Source organism: Pyrus communis, chromosome 11, assembly GCF_963583255.1.
Source record: "Pyrus communis chromosome 11, drPyrComm1.1, whole genome shotgun sequence".
Classification (NCBI taxonomy): domain Eukaryota; kingdom Viridiplantae; phylum Streptophyta; class Magnoliopsida; order Rosales; family Rosaceae; genus Pyrus; species Pyrus communis.
This window is the reverse complement of record NC_084813.1, coordinates 21,168,244-21,185,064: the sequence shown is the minus strand read 5'-3', so window position 1 is coordinate 21,185,064 and position 16,821 is coordinate 21,168,244. Positions and strand designations below refer to the sequence as shown.

General features: G+C 36.4%; 2 protein-coding genes across 3 annotated transcripts; one reads left to right on the top strand and one right to left on the bottom strand.

Annotated features, from left to right (window-relative positions):
* Positions 1 to 1,834: 1,834 nt before the first annotated feature.
* Positions 1,835 to 5,402, top strand: LOC137708658 (frataxin, mitochondrial-like). Of its 2 annotated transcripts, XM_068447780.1 has the most exons (6): positions 1,835 to 2,127; positions 2,538 to 2,610; positions 2,740 to 2,787; positions 2,876 to 2,970; positions 4,180 to 4,326; positions 5,211 to 5,402. In XM_068447780.1, exons 1-5 carry the CDS (start codon positions 1,886 to 1,888, stop codon positions 4,307 to 4,309), a joined length of 588 nt encoding a protein of 195 aa, XP_068303881.1. In that variant the 5' UTR covers positions 1,835 to 1,885; the 3' UTR covers positions 4,310 to 4,326; positions 5,211 to 5,402. The 2 variants fall into 2 exon arrangements, with proteins under 2 accessions (XP_068303881.1, XP_068303880.1); XM_068447779.1 differs by lacking the exon at positions 5,211 to 5,402 and having other exon boundaries at positions 1,836 to 2,127; positions 4,180 to 4,486.
* A 3,922-nt stretch (positions 5,403 to 9,324) lies between these two features.
* Positions 9,325 to 10,554, bottom strand: LOC137708386 (zinc finger protein CONSTANS-LIKE 4-like). The gene is made up of 2 exons (XM_068447443.1): positions 9,892 to 10,554; positions 9,325 to 9,809 (listed from the first exon to the last, which is right to left on the bottom strand). The coding sequence occupies exons 1-2, from the start codon at positions 10,426 to 10,428 to the stop codon at positions 9,600 to 9,602; spliced, it is 747 nt and encodes a 248-aa protein (XP_068303544.1). The 5' UTR covers positions 10,429 to 10,554; the 3' UTR covers positions 9,325 to 9,599.
* Between the last annotated feature and the right edge of the window lie 6,267 nt (positions 10,555 to 16,821).

The following is a 16,821-nucleotide window of genomic DNA, read 5'->3' as shown; positions in this document are numbered from 1 at the left end:
AAAAGTATTATTGTTAGCAGTTCAAAAATTTAATTGTAACTACTTTTATTAAAGTATTTTTTTATTAAGTATGTGGTCCATCATTATTAGAGAGAAAAATTGTTACTGGTAATTTAAAAATTTTAATGTGAATTTCAAACTTTTCATATTTAAAAAAAAAATGCCAAGTTGGATATCTAAATGAGTTTATTTAAATAAATAAAAATAATAAAAAATAAAAAATAAAAACGTTACTGCAATATAAAATATCATCCAAGTTAGACCATCGTTTAACTGGAATTTGATTCCCGTCCTATCTAAATAATAAAAAATTAGTTAGAATATCACATTATCAAAAAGATATTCTCATTTTTTTTTTCTTCGATCAGCTGTCTCACTTTACATCTTCCAAGCAATTCTCAGTATATGGAACATGATATCTTGTTCTTGGTTTCACATTATGAATCGAACCTGAGCTTATACTAAACAAAACATGTTATTCTAATCTCAAAGACATAGCATGTGATTATCTTTTGCTTGTGTTTTCTAAAGGTGATTCTAGCTTTTCGAGAAACATCTGCATATTAATATAAATAAATAAAAAGATAAATGCAGATACATTTTTTCGGCTTTCACGCATTCTTGTTTTTTAACGATCATAAATAAAAAATATGTGTAAGAAGTTAAAAACAGTATGCGAAAATCATCTTTCAATGAATAAAGCCACATTGTAATCTCTTATTACATAGAAGTAAGTAGATGGAATGGGACATGGAAGGTGATGCTTCCAATTCATTCTTTAATATGATATGGTTGTTCTCTCATTTTCGGTAGTTGATGTCGCCGGCCTTAGGTTTATGGCCATTGAATCTTATGTTGCCAGCAGAAATTCAGTTGGAATTTGGTATTTTAAACCAAACGGGTGCAATGTGGCAGTTCTTACTCCGCACAAACGGGTTGGATTAGAGAGGCGGTGAGAGCGGGCGTACAATACATGTGATTCATAGACTCATATCTAAAATTTTCTTTGAGTATAGGAAAAATTCTTCAGTGTGCATGGCATTTACACACTAACACGTAACATCTATGTTTAATAATATTATGTCATAAAGAGATAAATTTACCGCATAACAATATGTTATTGAATCAAAATATTATGTTGTTGGTAAACTCATTCTATATATATATATATATATATATATATATATATATATATATATATATATATTTATACTTTTTTGTTCAAATATAATCTTCATTGATAAAAGAAATTGTTACAAGAAATAAACTTAAAGAAAATGTGCTAGTAGGGCAAGTGGACAAAGAAGTCCAAGCAAAGCACACAATGGCCAATTAGACTCTATCTGCTAACACAAGTCGTCTTCGCCACAACCACCATGTACCTTACCAATCTTTTGTTCGGGTTAGCCGATACCCGGTCATCACCAACAAAACACAAGGGCCATAAAACAAACCGCACATGCAAATAAGTCCCAAATGAAGAACAATCTAATCATTAATCTCACAACAACAAAAATGTACAAATTTTCCTCTAAAAAAAACTCAGCAAAAGAAATAAGCACTCAACACCGGCAACTATATCCACCATCCGAGGACTAACAAGGGAAAACTTTCGATGCAACAAAGCAAGAAGATAGGATACCATCCAACCGTACAAAGAGGCAGCACACAAACCCACACCAGCTGCAAAGCAAATTGGTGCACCTCTACCTAAGAACATCAGAAATTATCCACAAACCCAAGCAATACAATATATCGAGGCCCACAATAAGCCCAATAAACCGGGCCCACGTAATTAAGGAAGGTAGCGTTGTTCTAGGCCCATCGTTGTCCTCAACCTCGAGCTCGAGTTCGAGCTCGAGAGACAGGCTGTCGGCTTTCCGCTATGGCTTCAAAGCTGCTTCCGCTGCGACGCCTCTCGAAGAGGCTTCTCAAACCTCCATCTTCTCCTTCTTCTTCTTCCACCGCCTCCAGGTCGTGCTTGCATATTCTAGAAGCTTCAAAATCTCCACATCTCTCCCAGAACAGCCACGACGGACCTTGTCATTGGATAGCTTCCAGAAGCTTCTGTTCTAGCCCTTTGAATCTCGACGACGATACTCAAATCCCCGCCGCCATCGATTACCAGTAAGTCCCAATTTTCCATCAAAATTTTGTCTTCTGTTTGGCTACTGAGGAAATAAGGAAACAAAGTTTTGATCTTTCTCTCTAAGGCGTTGTTGTAGGAAGTATAAATGTTGCTTTAACTAAGTTCAAATATACAAACTTTATTGGGAACATGCGCTAAACAGACAATAAGTCGTATATATGTCACGGTTTATCACCCCTTATGACTGTTAGTGTCCCGCCAGTTCTATTTTTTATTGAAAGATTGTAACCGGTTCTATTTGCGCATATTTTCTGTATTTATTTAAGTTGTTCATCAACTGAGAAACTCTAAAGCTATTGATTTTGTGTTGGAAATGGAGTTTTAGTTGAAATTGTTGTTTGCTTCAAGGCGTAAAATGAATGTTGCTAATGAGTTGATGTGCATACAGTTCTGTACTGCCGGAGGATGAATTTCACAGGCTAGCTGATTCTACAATACAAGACCTTCAGGAGAAATTTGAGGTACCTCTTTCGTTCCGTTCCTTTTCATGCCGTGTAATATGAGTAAAAAACCTCGTTACGCATTGTTTTCTTGTTTTGGTACGTAACACATTAAGTATTATCTTTTCATTGATGGTTCTACTTGGACAGGAATATGGAGATTCTGTTCAAGTTGATGACTTTGACATAGACTATGGGGTGAGAATGGCTGATTGTTGTTTGAAATTGATTAACTAATTAGGATAGTAATGAATTTTTGGTGAATAATTGGGTTTGCATTTGGCAGAATGAGGTGCTGACCTTAAAACTCGGGGATCATGGCACCTATGTTTTGAATAAACAAACACCAAACAGACAAATTTGGTTGTCTTCCCCAGTGAGGTATGTTGTCCGCTGTTGCTCTTACTGGCTTCAGGTTTGCTTGTGTGTTTGTGTCTCAACGCTTTTGTGAGACCATATGTAGGCTTTCCAAATGTCTGTGTGTCTTGTTGATACCTTTGCTTCACGCCATTGTTTGGACTGCATGTTAACTAAATGTACAATATCTGAATGAGTAGTTCTGTAACGTGGGAAACTCTTTCATTGTGTACTATGAATGAAACTGGATGTATCCTCAACAGTCAACACCAGACGAACTGATCTGTTACTCTATACCACAGTGCACGCATACATATTGAAACGTTTGAATGAACATATTTTTTATCGTCAAATGATGTATTACTGCATGTCCATGAGTTTGCTTTTGTGTCCATGGCTTCTTCATATTTCCTTGATAGCGGCATTATTTTTGAGCAATGTGCAGACAGCTTAGCACGTCCTTATGATCAGAAATTAATCCCTTAAACTTATGGATGGATTATAAATTAAAGAAATTTGAATACAATCTTACAATTTTCTAATACTGTCTAGGTTCTTAGTTGAAGCAAGAACAGGTATCAAATGACGCAGGCTTGAATTAAAAAAGTTCCCTTGAATGAAAATTCTCCTACAAGATTTTGGAATGGAAGCGCAAAGAATGAAATTGAAATTAATTCTTTTAGGAAATATAATCTGATTAATGACTAGAACCTTGAACGGTAGCCCTTCAACTGGAACCTGTGCCCTTCCTTCTCCCATGTGGATGAATGTCTTGATGCCCTTAAACTCATGAAAGGAAGAGAGTTTAATGGGGCGGGGGGTCTTTATTTTTTACGCATCATGCACGTGCCTGTTATTGTTGGCACATCGTTGATGTATATCATGTTTCCAATCTGTTGGCTATTGACATGTCTTTATGGAAGCTAATTACATTCATTGTTGTTTCGAGCCTCGTGTTCACAGAACTGGAATGCTTTATTATACTGCCCATCTCTTTCATGTAGAATGCCATGTTAAGTGTGATGTCAACATGGTCTCACGCACTCACCATCTTGACAAATACCTGTACTGATACTGTAAAACCAAGATAGACATTTTCGTGCTCATTCTCCTACCCCTGCATCTATCTTATGTAAAGTGTTAGATATTCACGGTCGCATTTGATCCTCACTATTTTGCATGACTTATTAATTTTTCTTTCTTTCTGCTAAAAGATTTATGTTCTTGATGCAGTGGTCCTCAGAGATTTGACTGGGATCGGAGTTCTCAAGCGTGGGTTTATAGGAGGACCAAAGCTCATTTATTGAAAATTCTAGAGAGTGAGTTGGAGGAACTGTGTGGTGAACCCATCAGCCTCTCGTAAACCGCCTCAAAAGTTAGGTAATATAGTTTCACTTGGAAATTAATTTTTCTTCCAGAACACATATTTGGTGTCCTCCACAGCTGAATATAATCTTATCTTGACTAGTTATTGTCTGAAAATTTGTTTTTTTGTGTGAATAAGCAACATGCTTAATGGGAAGGCAAGAACTTCATTTCATTTCGCCAATTTTCTTTCAATGCAATTGTCTTGTAATTTCCTTTTGTGTTCTTTAGTCTCGCTAGGAAAAATTTCACTGTGCAACTTATGACCTACTTTCGATTTGTCCACTCGACTTTTAATTTGTTATGAGCCCCTCTAATCCTTTAAACCATGCCAATTTGCTTATTTTCTCTTGGTAATCATAACTGTTTTTATTATAAATAACTTTGTAAAGATTTTCTGCGAAAAGTTAATTAAAACTAAAATCATTTAGTCAATTGTAATAAATAAATAGATGGTTAGTAATGTTTTTATCGAATCCGTCCATTTGTTTTTATGCAGTTCAACAACTAAATGATCTTAGTTTTAAGGAGTTTTTTTGTAGAGATGATCTATATATAGTGACATATAATATAAATTTTGTAGAGATATTTAATATAGTGACTTATATATAACGGTTTTGATTATAAGCATGAAGTTCTGTGAATAATTTATGATGTATTTTAAGTAGGAGTTCGTACTCAATCCTTGAGGAGCCAAGTCTTTTTCATTTAAAAGTCTTGCGGCAAAACAGAATAGAATACTAAAAATCGCTTTGCAAAAAATCAATTAAAACTAAGGTAATTTAGTCATCAAACTATTTAAAAACAAACGAACGGTATTGGTAAAAGTATTACGAACCGTATCTGTATTTGCTGCAATAGATTGACTAAACAATCTTAGTTTTAATTTATTTTTGCAGAGATGATCTTTACAGTGTGATTCATAGTATGAATGGTCCTGATCGTAAGCACAAAGTTCTGTGATTAAAACACTAAGAATTTTGAGTAGGAGTTCCTGCTCATCTTTGAGTAGCCAAGTATTATTCATACTAATAAGTTCAATGGCATTGTTAAAAGTAGGGTGGTGTTCTCCACACATTCATGTTTATCTCCCACGCTTCTTGTTAATTTTTGTCATTTGATTTTTTTTGAATTCATTCGATTCGACGGCCGAAAATTAAGAGAAGTGTGTACAAGGTAAAACAATGGTGGGTTGTATGTCCTTGAGGTACTAGGGCACTTTATACACCCCAACTCTATGGATGAGGATCCTTTGGATCTTCTTTGTAGAGATATGGATGATCAATCAATCGTGTTTGTTTATCGTACATTGTGCGGTTAGTTTTCATTAGAAACTGTTTGTGCTTAATTTTAAATAAAAAAATTCAAAATAATTTCTGACAGCACAATATATGATGAACGAATGCAATTGATTGTTCATTCAGATTCCTACAAAGAGGATCCAGATAGAATTATAATCCCAACTCTATGATCACAGCCACAAAACTTTAATTCAACTTCTAGGTACAAGTGCTTTTCCGCATGGTGCCTGGCTAGCACCAGCTGGTTTTATGTATTAAACAAATAATGGATATTTTACGGAAAAATAAACGCTGTGCGGTGTCTCTTCCGAGTTCCAAGGGATTAAGGATAGAATTAAGATTGAATAATCCTCGGATTGGTACTAATAAAATATTTTGGTTGACATAAAAGTCTCGATTCCGACTAGAATTGCGATCAGATGATCCCTCTCAATTTTTTACTCATTATATGACCCAACATACGTCACGTTTGAAACTACTTCTAAAATAATTAAAATACTTTTGAGTTAAAAGAAGCATTTTAAATATTTTTGGACAGAAGCACTTGTTGTGTGCTTTTTTCAAGAAGTACTTCAAGTGTTTTTTTAAAAAGTGCTTACATTTTTATTAAAATTTTGACATGCTTCTAATAGAAGCACTTTTGGTGGAAGCATAATCATCTCCAATTGGGCAATATATCTATCTACAACCTATAAAATTTACAAATTTGTACTATTATATCCACCACAAATAATGACTGAAAATTGAGGAAAATTGAGGATATAATATCCAGTTGTATACAAGAATATTCCGTTAGAATCAGATAAAAGCAGCAGTGCATGAGTTGCGCTGATCTATTAGACAACTGATTTTGCATTGTTGAACTATTGCAATTTTAATCTAGCCTTTTAAACACTTGTGTATCGTAGAAAAACCAAATAATTCAACGAATTTCAACATAACACGTGTATTTTAGAAAGAAAAAAAACCCAAATAATTGAGCGGATTACAACGTGTTTATTATGCTTAGTTGCCATCAATGTCACACTCGTAGTGTTTAAGATCAACGGTCCCTGTTGATCCATTTAATTTTGGATACCAACTTAGTGGTTGCTATTAAACCATGGCACTATTAAGTTTCTGTCTGCAAGCTAAAAAGGGCAAGCATAATGCAAGTGTACTGATTCAGTACAAAGCTACTTTCGTAAACAGCTTACTTTCTGCAGTTGGTTTGTTCTCTCAAATATCCCCTCTACCAATTTGGGTGGCCAGAAACCAAGCGAAAATTTAGACGAACCTCCATCGTTCAAGGTGGGAAAGGAAACAAACATTTCACCAAAAATCATGTGAGAGTAAATTCTAATGGAGGAAGTTTATCTGCAAGTGATCGATTGTACCGGTGGATATGATTTCTCTCGTCAACCAACTGCATCAAGGGTTCGAATTTTCTGCGTGCCTCTGTCCTTAATCTAATTTAGAGTAAAAATTTTGTTTGTAATAGAACAAAAAAATGGAGGAAGTTTATAGAAAACATTTTTCAGAAATGTTTGTGTTTGTAATTTAGTTGGAACATTGATTGGCTTCTTACATTACAGTCGCCCAAGCACGTGTTTAGTGATTGTTAATCATTAATGAATGTAAATTCCACAATCTGTCAATCTAGAAGACCTTAAATAAGATTGTCTGATTAGTTAAATGATCGTACTCTCACAAAGAATCGGATTCACTATATAATTAGGTACCATCAACTTCTTCAATGCATACAAGCCCACTTTTTGTGAGAGTGATCGAACCAGCTAGCCGATCTGGCTCTCTTACTAAAAATTTCCTTCGGTGAACAACTGATAATCGTCCATGCTAGTATCATTAATCCTCCAGTTTAAATAACATTTTACAAAGAATGGGATGAGACACAATCCTTTTGTCAATCCAAGTGCCAGAAACATAAAGCCTCATTTGTCACCATCATGGTGTCATATTTCATCAAGTCATGGTCGGTAGAAAAACCTCAGATAAATAAAAGCACCTACCATGCTTTTGCTTTGGCTGGCAGCAAACTCGTAGTACAATATCTTCCTGGTGGTTTAGAATTTTCAGGAAAGTACAACTGCAAACCACCACCACACACACACACAACCATTCAAACCCTAAAAACTTTAAAACAAATTAATATCCACCACAAGAACCAAACTACTCGATCGAGTTCAGATCTTTTGTGATGTAAAAAATGTTAACGAGACTCCTTTAAAATGAGATTTTTTAAGAATTTTTTATCACAGTTTAACGTTAATTTTCGTATTAATATTATAAAATATTGTACCAAAAACATGAATAACAAAGAGTTTACGGAGAATCTGGTTTTTGAGAAAGTATTCTTAACAGTTCTCGCATGGTAATTTGCAAAGGTTATTATTATTCCTTCTTAACAATTAACCACCCTTAAAAACGAACCAAAACAAAAGTGATTAAGTAAATTAAGAAAATATGATTGGTTGATGAACTTGTGGTGTCTGCTGAGAGCCTCTCTCAACCACAACCTGGTTACGTGGGAGATTTATTCGTATTATTTTATGAGAATCTCTGATTAATGATTTGATGGCCGACCGAGGACCTTACAGTAATCAACAAATAAAGAGTACGGATAAGATGCTAATCTCATGTTCTTCGTTAATCAACTTTGTTTTAAGGGTCTTAAGCTAGATATTTGTTGAGAGAAAAGAATAAACAAACATACACAGATATCCAAACCAGACAATGTTAACAACAAAGAAAGATTAGAACAAATTAAAGTAAAGTACGTAACCTTCGACCTACTAACAAATAAAGGTATGACATGGGATGGGAGGGTGTCTTATATTATCATGCTTAAGCAATATTGTTGCTAAAACCCACTAACAATATTGTTTCTTAGAGTGACGTAATTTGGGTGCTCCTACATAAGGGTGCATGAAAATGTCTAGGATATTAATCAAAGGTTGAGAATTTGGAGAACAGTTGCTATGCCTTGATTGTTGGTGCATATGATACCTACATGAGTGATCAAAATTTGTCTGATTGTCGATATGCACAAAAAATTAGAATTTGACAGTGATATGATACAAACAACATATAAACGGTTAAATTTAACTGATTGTGATTCCAACACCAACAATATATCGACGATGAGAATTCTCCCACATGTGTGGTGCTTGTGACTTGCGTGAGGTTGTCATGGGTCATGACACAACGTTGGCTTTAAATCACAACACAATGTGTTCAAAGGACAAACAAATCATAGCACAAAGAGGTCCCAATCTAGTGTGTTGAACGATGACTTGATATGTATGGACTAGGGTTTACTTGCGTGCCACAGAAATTGGCCATGGCATTTTCTGACAACTGCCACGACCATTCACGCCACCTTCAACTTCAATCCATCAACTCCACTCCTCTGAGGACTCGGTCGTTTCATCTCCACCGCACATTATGCGCTCCCTTCTACTGGAGTCTGGCGCCATGCCATTTCAGCACACTAAAATCTACTAGAGTCGAGCGAAACGCGTCTAAATAAATTCGACGTCAAAATATTCTAACATGTTATGTTGTCAGATTATTAATTCAGATCGTGCCGGATCATTCATGAACAAAGTTTTACTTGATTAATAATTCAGATTAACGGCCGGACTAAGATCATCCAACCCTACTTAAAAAGGAAAAACATGATAAGGTACTTCAATACAAGAAAAGAAAGAAAAAAAAGGAAAAAGCTACTCTTTCAAATTACAAAATAGTATTTTTACAAAATAATGGCACGACATAAACATGAAGAATCGGAATTTTAAATTAGTAAAATAAAAAGAAAAAAATTTAAACAAATTGCGTGACTAATACGAAATTAACTACCGATCTAATCAGGAACTGCTGAGTTGAGACTGCTGTAAGTAAAAAGAATTATCCATCATCCCCACATCAGACGGCTACAAGCCTCCGAAGCGTAAAGATCGACGGCTTCAGAGCCTTCATTAAAGTTCACCGATTGTCTTGCCGGCGAAATCTCCTCGTGGACTCGATAACGGGCGAGGACGGGGAACCCGGCCGGTTAAGATCGATTCTCCGGTCTTTTCGAGGTCTCGATGAGTCAACCGAAGTGGCTCCGTCGTCGGGTTCGGTCCGACCCGCTCGAGCTGCCTTAGCCGAGCCACACCTCCGGTGAGGACATGAACGGTGGAGATCGTCGACCTGTGATACAAAACGCACGAATCTTAGCCGTTGAAAAACGAAAGACGATTCTGAAATCAACGGAAACAGAGAAGTAACGTACCTGAGAGCGAAGATCAGACGCGGTTTCTCTGAATCGCTTCAACGACACGGCGGTGGCGTCTTCGGAACCATCTCCATCGCCATTGTTGGACGCAGTCGCAGACTGCTCGCTGCTCGATGCGCTCGAAGTCGGCGGAGGCGGCGTCGCCGTCGAAGACAACGGCACCACCTGCTTATCTCCGCCCTCATCGAAACCAACACCCTCATCATCATCGGCGTCATCGTCGTCGTCAATCTCATCGATGTCGGAATCGAATTCATCATCATTACCGTCCTGGCTCACCTCCTCCTCCTCCTCGTCTCTGCTTCCGTCTCGTACAACGCAGCTCTCGCAAACCGAAAAAGTGTGGCCGAGCTTTTCGCCGCAGGCATTCCACGGCGTCGGAGACTGGCACCCGTGGCAGAGGAGACTCCTGGAGTGGCGAGCCACCAGAAAATTGGCGCCGTGGACCTTGGCGTCGCAGTCCCAGCACAGCATCGCCTGGTCCGATTCGCAGACGATTCTCGCGGGAAGCCGGCAGAGCTCGCAGTTCTTCATCTCTCTCTTGATTGCAAAGGACGCAGAGTCCGCCTTCAGTTTCTGGGAATTTTCTTTTCTCGCAGCTTCTTTGTGTTTTCTCGGAAAAAATTATTCTCTCTCTTCTGCAAGTTCGGGATGGGATGGGAAAGAAGGGAAAAGAAAGGAATTGGCCACTTGCAGTTATTTATAGCAACAACCCTGCATTTTATTTCATTTACGATTTTACCATTCTTGGAACTTGTTTTTGACACATCAACTACTCAAATAATTTATAATTTCAAGAGCAACCAATTGGCTACTCATGATTAAATAGGAACTCTTATTTAAAATTTTTGTGTTCGAGTACAAAGTTTTATGCTTATAACAATAATTGTTTGTGTTATGAATCACTATATAAAGATTATTTTTATAAACATAAATTAAAATTAAGGTCGTTAAGTTAATTATTTTAACAAATATATAGACGGTTAGTAATGCTCATTGTTCTAAAAATCACCACCTAGCGCCGCTTAGGCCTTGTCTAGGTGCTAGACGGTTGACCACTGCCCCGATTAAGAGTTTGAAAATTAAGAAATGCCGCCTAAAAATGCTGAGGTGCCCGCCTAGGCACATGCCTAGCCCACCTAGACCTGCTTAGGTTGTGACTCACTTAAATATAAAATAGATAACTTTCATTTTGTATTTTATTTTTTTTCAATATATTGTAAGAGACTTGTTGAATACTTGAATGAATACACATTATGTGCGTATGTTCCTATGTTTTCATTATGTTCTAATACTTCACAATAAATATGTCATTCTATTTTGTAGTTTATAATGAAATTATATATATTTTAAATATAAATAGCCATTTATTTACATGAAATAATAATAGATTTACTTAAATCTGCCTAAACCCCACCTAGGCATTAGGCTCCAACTCGCCGCCCGACTAACATTTAGTGTCTTTTAGAACCTTGATAATGCTTTTACCAAAAGACATTAAATTTAATTAATTTTTTGCAGATACGATTTTTGTATAATGATTTATAATATAAAAGGTTCTATAGAGCAATAAATATAACAACCTATGTTCGTATTACTTTCACCTGTACCTATTATTTGTAATTGATGGTATATACTACAGTCTAATAGTATTCATTTTCACTTATAATGAGAAATTTTGAATTCTATTATCATTAAATATGAGTTTAAACAATATTATTGCTAATTCATGCTAATGCTAAATCTACACGTAATATCATATTTTAAAGAAGAAAAAATAGTTACTGACGAAGAAATCGGACCAAGTAAACAAAGGGCACGGATGTCATTTCCAAGTGCAAAACGGTGCAGAAATTCTTTGGATGGCGTGTGAGGACAGCACCAAAGTAGTCCAAGGGTTTCAAAGGGAGGAGGACCAAGAGTTCGAGGCTGTGGTACTCCGCGGCGCCAGGTGTCGCCTTGTCAGGGAACAAAACCTATGTGTGGTCTGTATAGGAAGAGGGTCGTCTCCTGAGTTCAGGATAGGAATCATCCTAATCAGTTTATTTGGACCGTTTAAATTTAATACAACGACCCTAAACAGGGAAATCTTTTAAAATTATAATAATTACAATTATTGAATTAAATTTAAACGGCCCAGATAAGCTGGTTATGAGGATTTCCATTTATAAGCTGGTTAGGAGGATTTCCATTTATAAGCTTAGGAGAGGATCCTCTTCCGTCTGTATATATCTACGGGGGGCCCTTCAGTCTTTTGCCTCCTTGGTTGGTGCAGACTTGCGAGGATATTTTTAAAAATCTGGCGGAAAATGTCGTCCAGGTGGCATATTTTCAATGCAAGGGAGATTGTAGTGTTGCTTACGTGGCGGAATTTGAGCCAACGGACCACGTGGGTCTGCACCTGCAAACTGATTTGATTATCAATTACGTGTACTGTGGGCCCGCGCTCCTGCAATTTTCAGCCTTGCATTTCGCGGCTCCGAATCTTGTTCTCCGATTCCTCGAGTCTTGAGTCTTCCCACACGCGTTTATTAAATATTTTAATATTAAAATAATAATATAGAAAGATTTTTTTTATTTATATTTTTATTTTGTAATAAAAAAATAGAAATCAACTATAAATAAACTGCCCACTATCTTAGAAAATAAATTATTTAAAACTTCAGGAAAATAATAACAAAAACAGGGGAGCACACACTATCTTTATACTAATTGTTTTTTTATTAAAATATATGTAAACACTGCCATGATTTGCCTTCCGAGAATGTAAACACTCTCATAGCTTATAAGAGCAAGTCCAGCCTACTCCAGCCCCTCGGTCATGCGCAACCCAATTTCCCTCCCCTCCTCCCCCCACCCCCAACCCCCCAAAGATTGGGTGGAGTGACGCCTGGCTGACGTCATGGTAGCGTCAGTAATGGTTTAATTTTTTTTCTTTTTGCCAGGCGTATGAAAAACGCGCGAGTGGAAACGTATCCCTGACAAGATTTCAGAAGGTAGAGCCTGCGTGCAGGCGCACTAGAAAGTAGGGGTGGAAAAAATTCCCGAAAATCCCGAACCGAACCGAAAAAATCCCGATCCCAAACCAAAAATTTCCCAAACCGAAATTCCCAAAATTTTCGGGATGCTATCCCGAACCAATCCCAAAATTTCGGTATGGGATTCGGGATTGGCTTCTCGATATTTCGGGAATCCCATACCAAACCGAAAATATGTAATATTAATTATTATATATATATATATTTATACATATATATATTATTCTTTTATAATTGATGCTAGTAGTTTCTAATTCATGCTCAGCAACCTAGAATGCCCTACACCTTGCATATTTTTCATGTTCTGTTTGATATTCATGTGGATTTTATTATTGCTGCTGCCATGGCTGATGATTTCAGAAGGCTTGATTCTTTTGTCTCTCAACAGATTGCAAAAAGAGTTTAATTAATTTGAATTTTGACTATGATAAAAAGAGTCAAGCATGCCAGTGTTCAATTAAATGGTAGTGTGAATGAAATGAAATTCCTAGTTCATGAATGTGTTCTTGAATTATATATTTGAAGAACAATTCATAATTTTATATTTCAATTTGGGATTCCCGATTTGTCCCAAAGAACAATTCATAATTTCATATTTCAATTTGGGATTCCCGATTTGTCCCAAAATCCCGAAAATATTTCGGGATTCCCGAAATTTGGGATTCCCGAAAATTTGGTTTGGGATTGGTCTTCAAATTCCCGTCCCGAAAAATTTCGGTTTGGGATTCGGGATACTAGTTTCGGTATGGTATCCCATACCGAACCACCCCTACTAGAAAGGCTCTGGATTTAGCTGCTACGTGGCTCTTTTTCAGCCGTTGGTCTAAGGTCCACCTAGTTTTAATCGGAACGTCCATCTTGTAACTAATGAGTAATGGTTTTCAAGTGTGTTTGCTAACAAATCACAAGTAACTTCACTGGTACAAAAATGCTGGGCCAAGCCCAAAGGAGATTTGCACACTTCCTTTTCCCTAAACAGCAGGATGGCGTTATCTGCGGCAACCAAATCCCAATACCAAACCCAGAGTTCCAGCCTTTTTTTTTTTTTTTTTTTCAGAAAAGGGGACCCCATGGTGGCTTGCCACAACAGCTCATCATTATAGAGACTGGAAAGACCGACAGAGACATTTTAGTCTTTCTTTACTTGACATTGGGCGATTCACCAGCGTCAGGAATCGAAGTCAACGCCGATAAATACTTCCATTTCACTAACGCCTTTTTGAAACTGTGAATTACCCTATTGATGCTCACTGTATGAAAATGTTCTCAGCCTAGATCCCTAATTTCCTTTTCAGAGTTATAGGATGAAATTGGTGCGCACAGTCGAAATCGGAGTACTACATTTATCATCAAATTTGTATCATTTTTGGTACCTTCTCTTTAATAGAGATAAAATCTATCAACATATATAGGCCACATCTTTATTAGAAAAATGATACAAATAGATTGTAAGAACATGATTTTTGATAAATAAATGAAATAAATAGATTATGTAACTGTTAATCGAATTGCATACTAAGCGGGGTTAATGTCAGCCATATGTAGGTCTATTATGTACTTCTACGCTTAAACGTAAATGTATATTATGCTCTAATAAGTTATAGTATTTAGTATAATTTGCATCAAAATATCTCAATTAGAAACCTAGATGGTGGCCAAACATCATTAATCAAGTTTATAAACACGGTGATTAAGAATCCAATATCAAAAGGCAATCGCAAAATAGGCAAAATAGGAAAACTAAATTATCATATTAGGGTTTCTTCATGCCCTTGCAAAGGTGTTTAGTTATGCATATCATAATAATAACAATAAAGGTCAACGACGGTGTGCTCCTAAGCTCTTTCTTAATTGACAAAAAAAAAAAAACCTCCCTTTCTTTCGGACGAATTTGTGCTTATGGTGACACGTAGAGAGCTTAATTAGAACATTTTATTTATACTAGAAAAACTTTAAAAAATCAGGTAAAAATTCTCATAAAAAGAAACAAAATCGACTACAAAATAAGAAAGAATCCTTCTTGATTTGAGAAACACATCACATTTTGCATGCCAAATTGGGGCCTTTCCACCATCTAGAAAATTCTGTAAAATACAAAACCTGGAGACCAATCTCTTAGATTACCAAGCATATATGGCACGACAATTGAAAAATGGGAAAGGCCTTTAAATCTTCATTCTCCCACAATTACGTGTTTTATTGAGAATTTAATTTTCGTGAGATTGATTTGCAAAACTGAAACGTCTGAATCCATTAAAAAATATGAAATTCGGACACAACGATCCTTCACATCTTAGCTTCCTTCTTGAGTTGGTCTTGCATCAAACACTTCAGAAAGTCGATTTATCATAAGAAACGTCCCAAGTCCACAAATTGGCTAAAAGTAAAATAATAATAATAATAAGGCTCTTTTAAGAACCTTTCTTTAACAAAATATAGGGATAATTGACATGACAATACATGAAATAATGCACTTATCATACAGGAAAATGGCTTGTGGAACTGAAGTAGCAGTGTTAAAGAAAGCTAAATAAATACTGATGAAAAAGATCATGATCGGAAGAACAAGCTGCATGCATGGTAACATGGTTTGCAAATCCCACGCTATCTTCTGTTTCTTGGCGTATGCAATACTGCTGCTGTTGCTCTGCTAGGGATACACTAACATATGAGAATCTAATCAGCGATGGATCAGAAACTCCTGTTTCGGCCAAAGGAAAATTTGAACTTGGATTCTTTAATTACCCCCTTCAGCTTCACCTACAGGAAGCGCTGGCGCTGATAGCAGATATGTTGGCATAAGGAACCGCAAGCTGAGTCCGAGGACAGTGGTATCTGGTATGGGTTGCCAACAGAGAAAGAAACTCTCTTACAATTAATATATTTTCTAGGTGGCATTACTGATGATATATATTTGTCGTAGACGTAAATAATACATCATTCGTCCATTATATAGTTGTCATGTAGGATTGCGCTACATGACATTGCATGTGCGTGTCAGAGCATTTTTAATCGATTGGGTGACGAAATGATCTTAGGTTAATAATGCATGGTAACATAGTTATTAAATTAGCTAAATTTTTTGTTCAGAAAACTTATCCTCCATTCGGGAATCGTTTTATGATTTACCCCTCTCGCTCTAATGCCACTTTGTACTAGAACAAAAGATGTTAAAACTGATAGCATGTTTACTTACTTGAAATGAGAGAAGTCATGAATAAGGAAAGCCACGAAATAGCAGTTGGAGTAACTACTCTCTCTCTCTCTCATCAATCATATCTCTACTTATTCAGGTATTATATTATGAATTATAATGTCGGCATACAAATTCCAAAAAAAATTCAGATCTCATCATCATTCAAGTATGTAAACATGCTTAATCCAATGCTGGCCAAATACTCGTAATTCTCATATATCAGATCAACTGAAGGTTCTCAATTCTCACGGATTTCAGGTTAGGTTTTATATGTGGCTGTAGCTGCCGCTGACTGGTTGCGCTGCGACCGCTGTCATTGGCAATTTCAGAGCACTTGGTTCGTCTTCACGAATGAGAGCATCCTCCAAATTAAAAAAAAAAAAAAAGTTAATAAAAAAAACCCTCTAGTAAGCTTCTCTCTTTTCCCAAAATTAAAGGTTTTGGATGGATTCCTAAGAGCAACTCCAGCGTTGGAGCCCTCCTCCCTGGCAATGCAGTATTCAATCCACCTAATGAACAATAACTGCCCTTAATGAACAGTAAATAGCCCTGACAATAGAATTTGCATCTCCACCGTTACACTTCAATAGCCCTGGCAATAGGCAATAAAATATTAGTATTTTTTTTATTTATAAAATAATACAAAATAATTTTAATTGTAATATCGGATAAGATTTTTAATCGTTCTCGTTG

Bases quoted from the DNA above. Each gene is read 5' to 3' on its own strand.
- LOC137708658 (XM_068447780.1), top strand. From the start codon at position 1,886: ATGGCTTCAAAGCTGCTTCCGCTGCGACGCCTCTCGAAGAGGCTTCTC. The intron at 2,611-2,739 runs GTACCTCTTTCG...CTACTTGGACAG, and splicing joins ACCTTCAGGAGAAATTTGAG to GAATATGGAGATTCTGTTCA. The intron at 2,788-2,875 runs GTGAGAATGGCT...TGCATTTGGCAG, and splicing joins ACTTTGACATAGACTATGGG to AATGAGGTGCTGACCTTAAA.
- LOC137708386 (XM_068447443.1), bottom strand. From the start codon at position 10,428: ATGAAGAACTGCGAGCTCTGCCGGCTTCCCGCGAGAATCGTCTGCGAA. The intron at 9,810-9,891 runs GTACGTTACTTC...TTTGTATCACAG, and splicing joins CGTCTGATCTTCGCTCTCAG to GTCGACGATCTCCACCGTTC.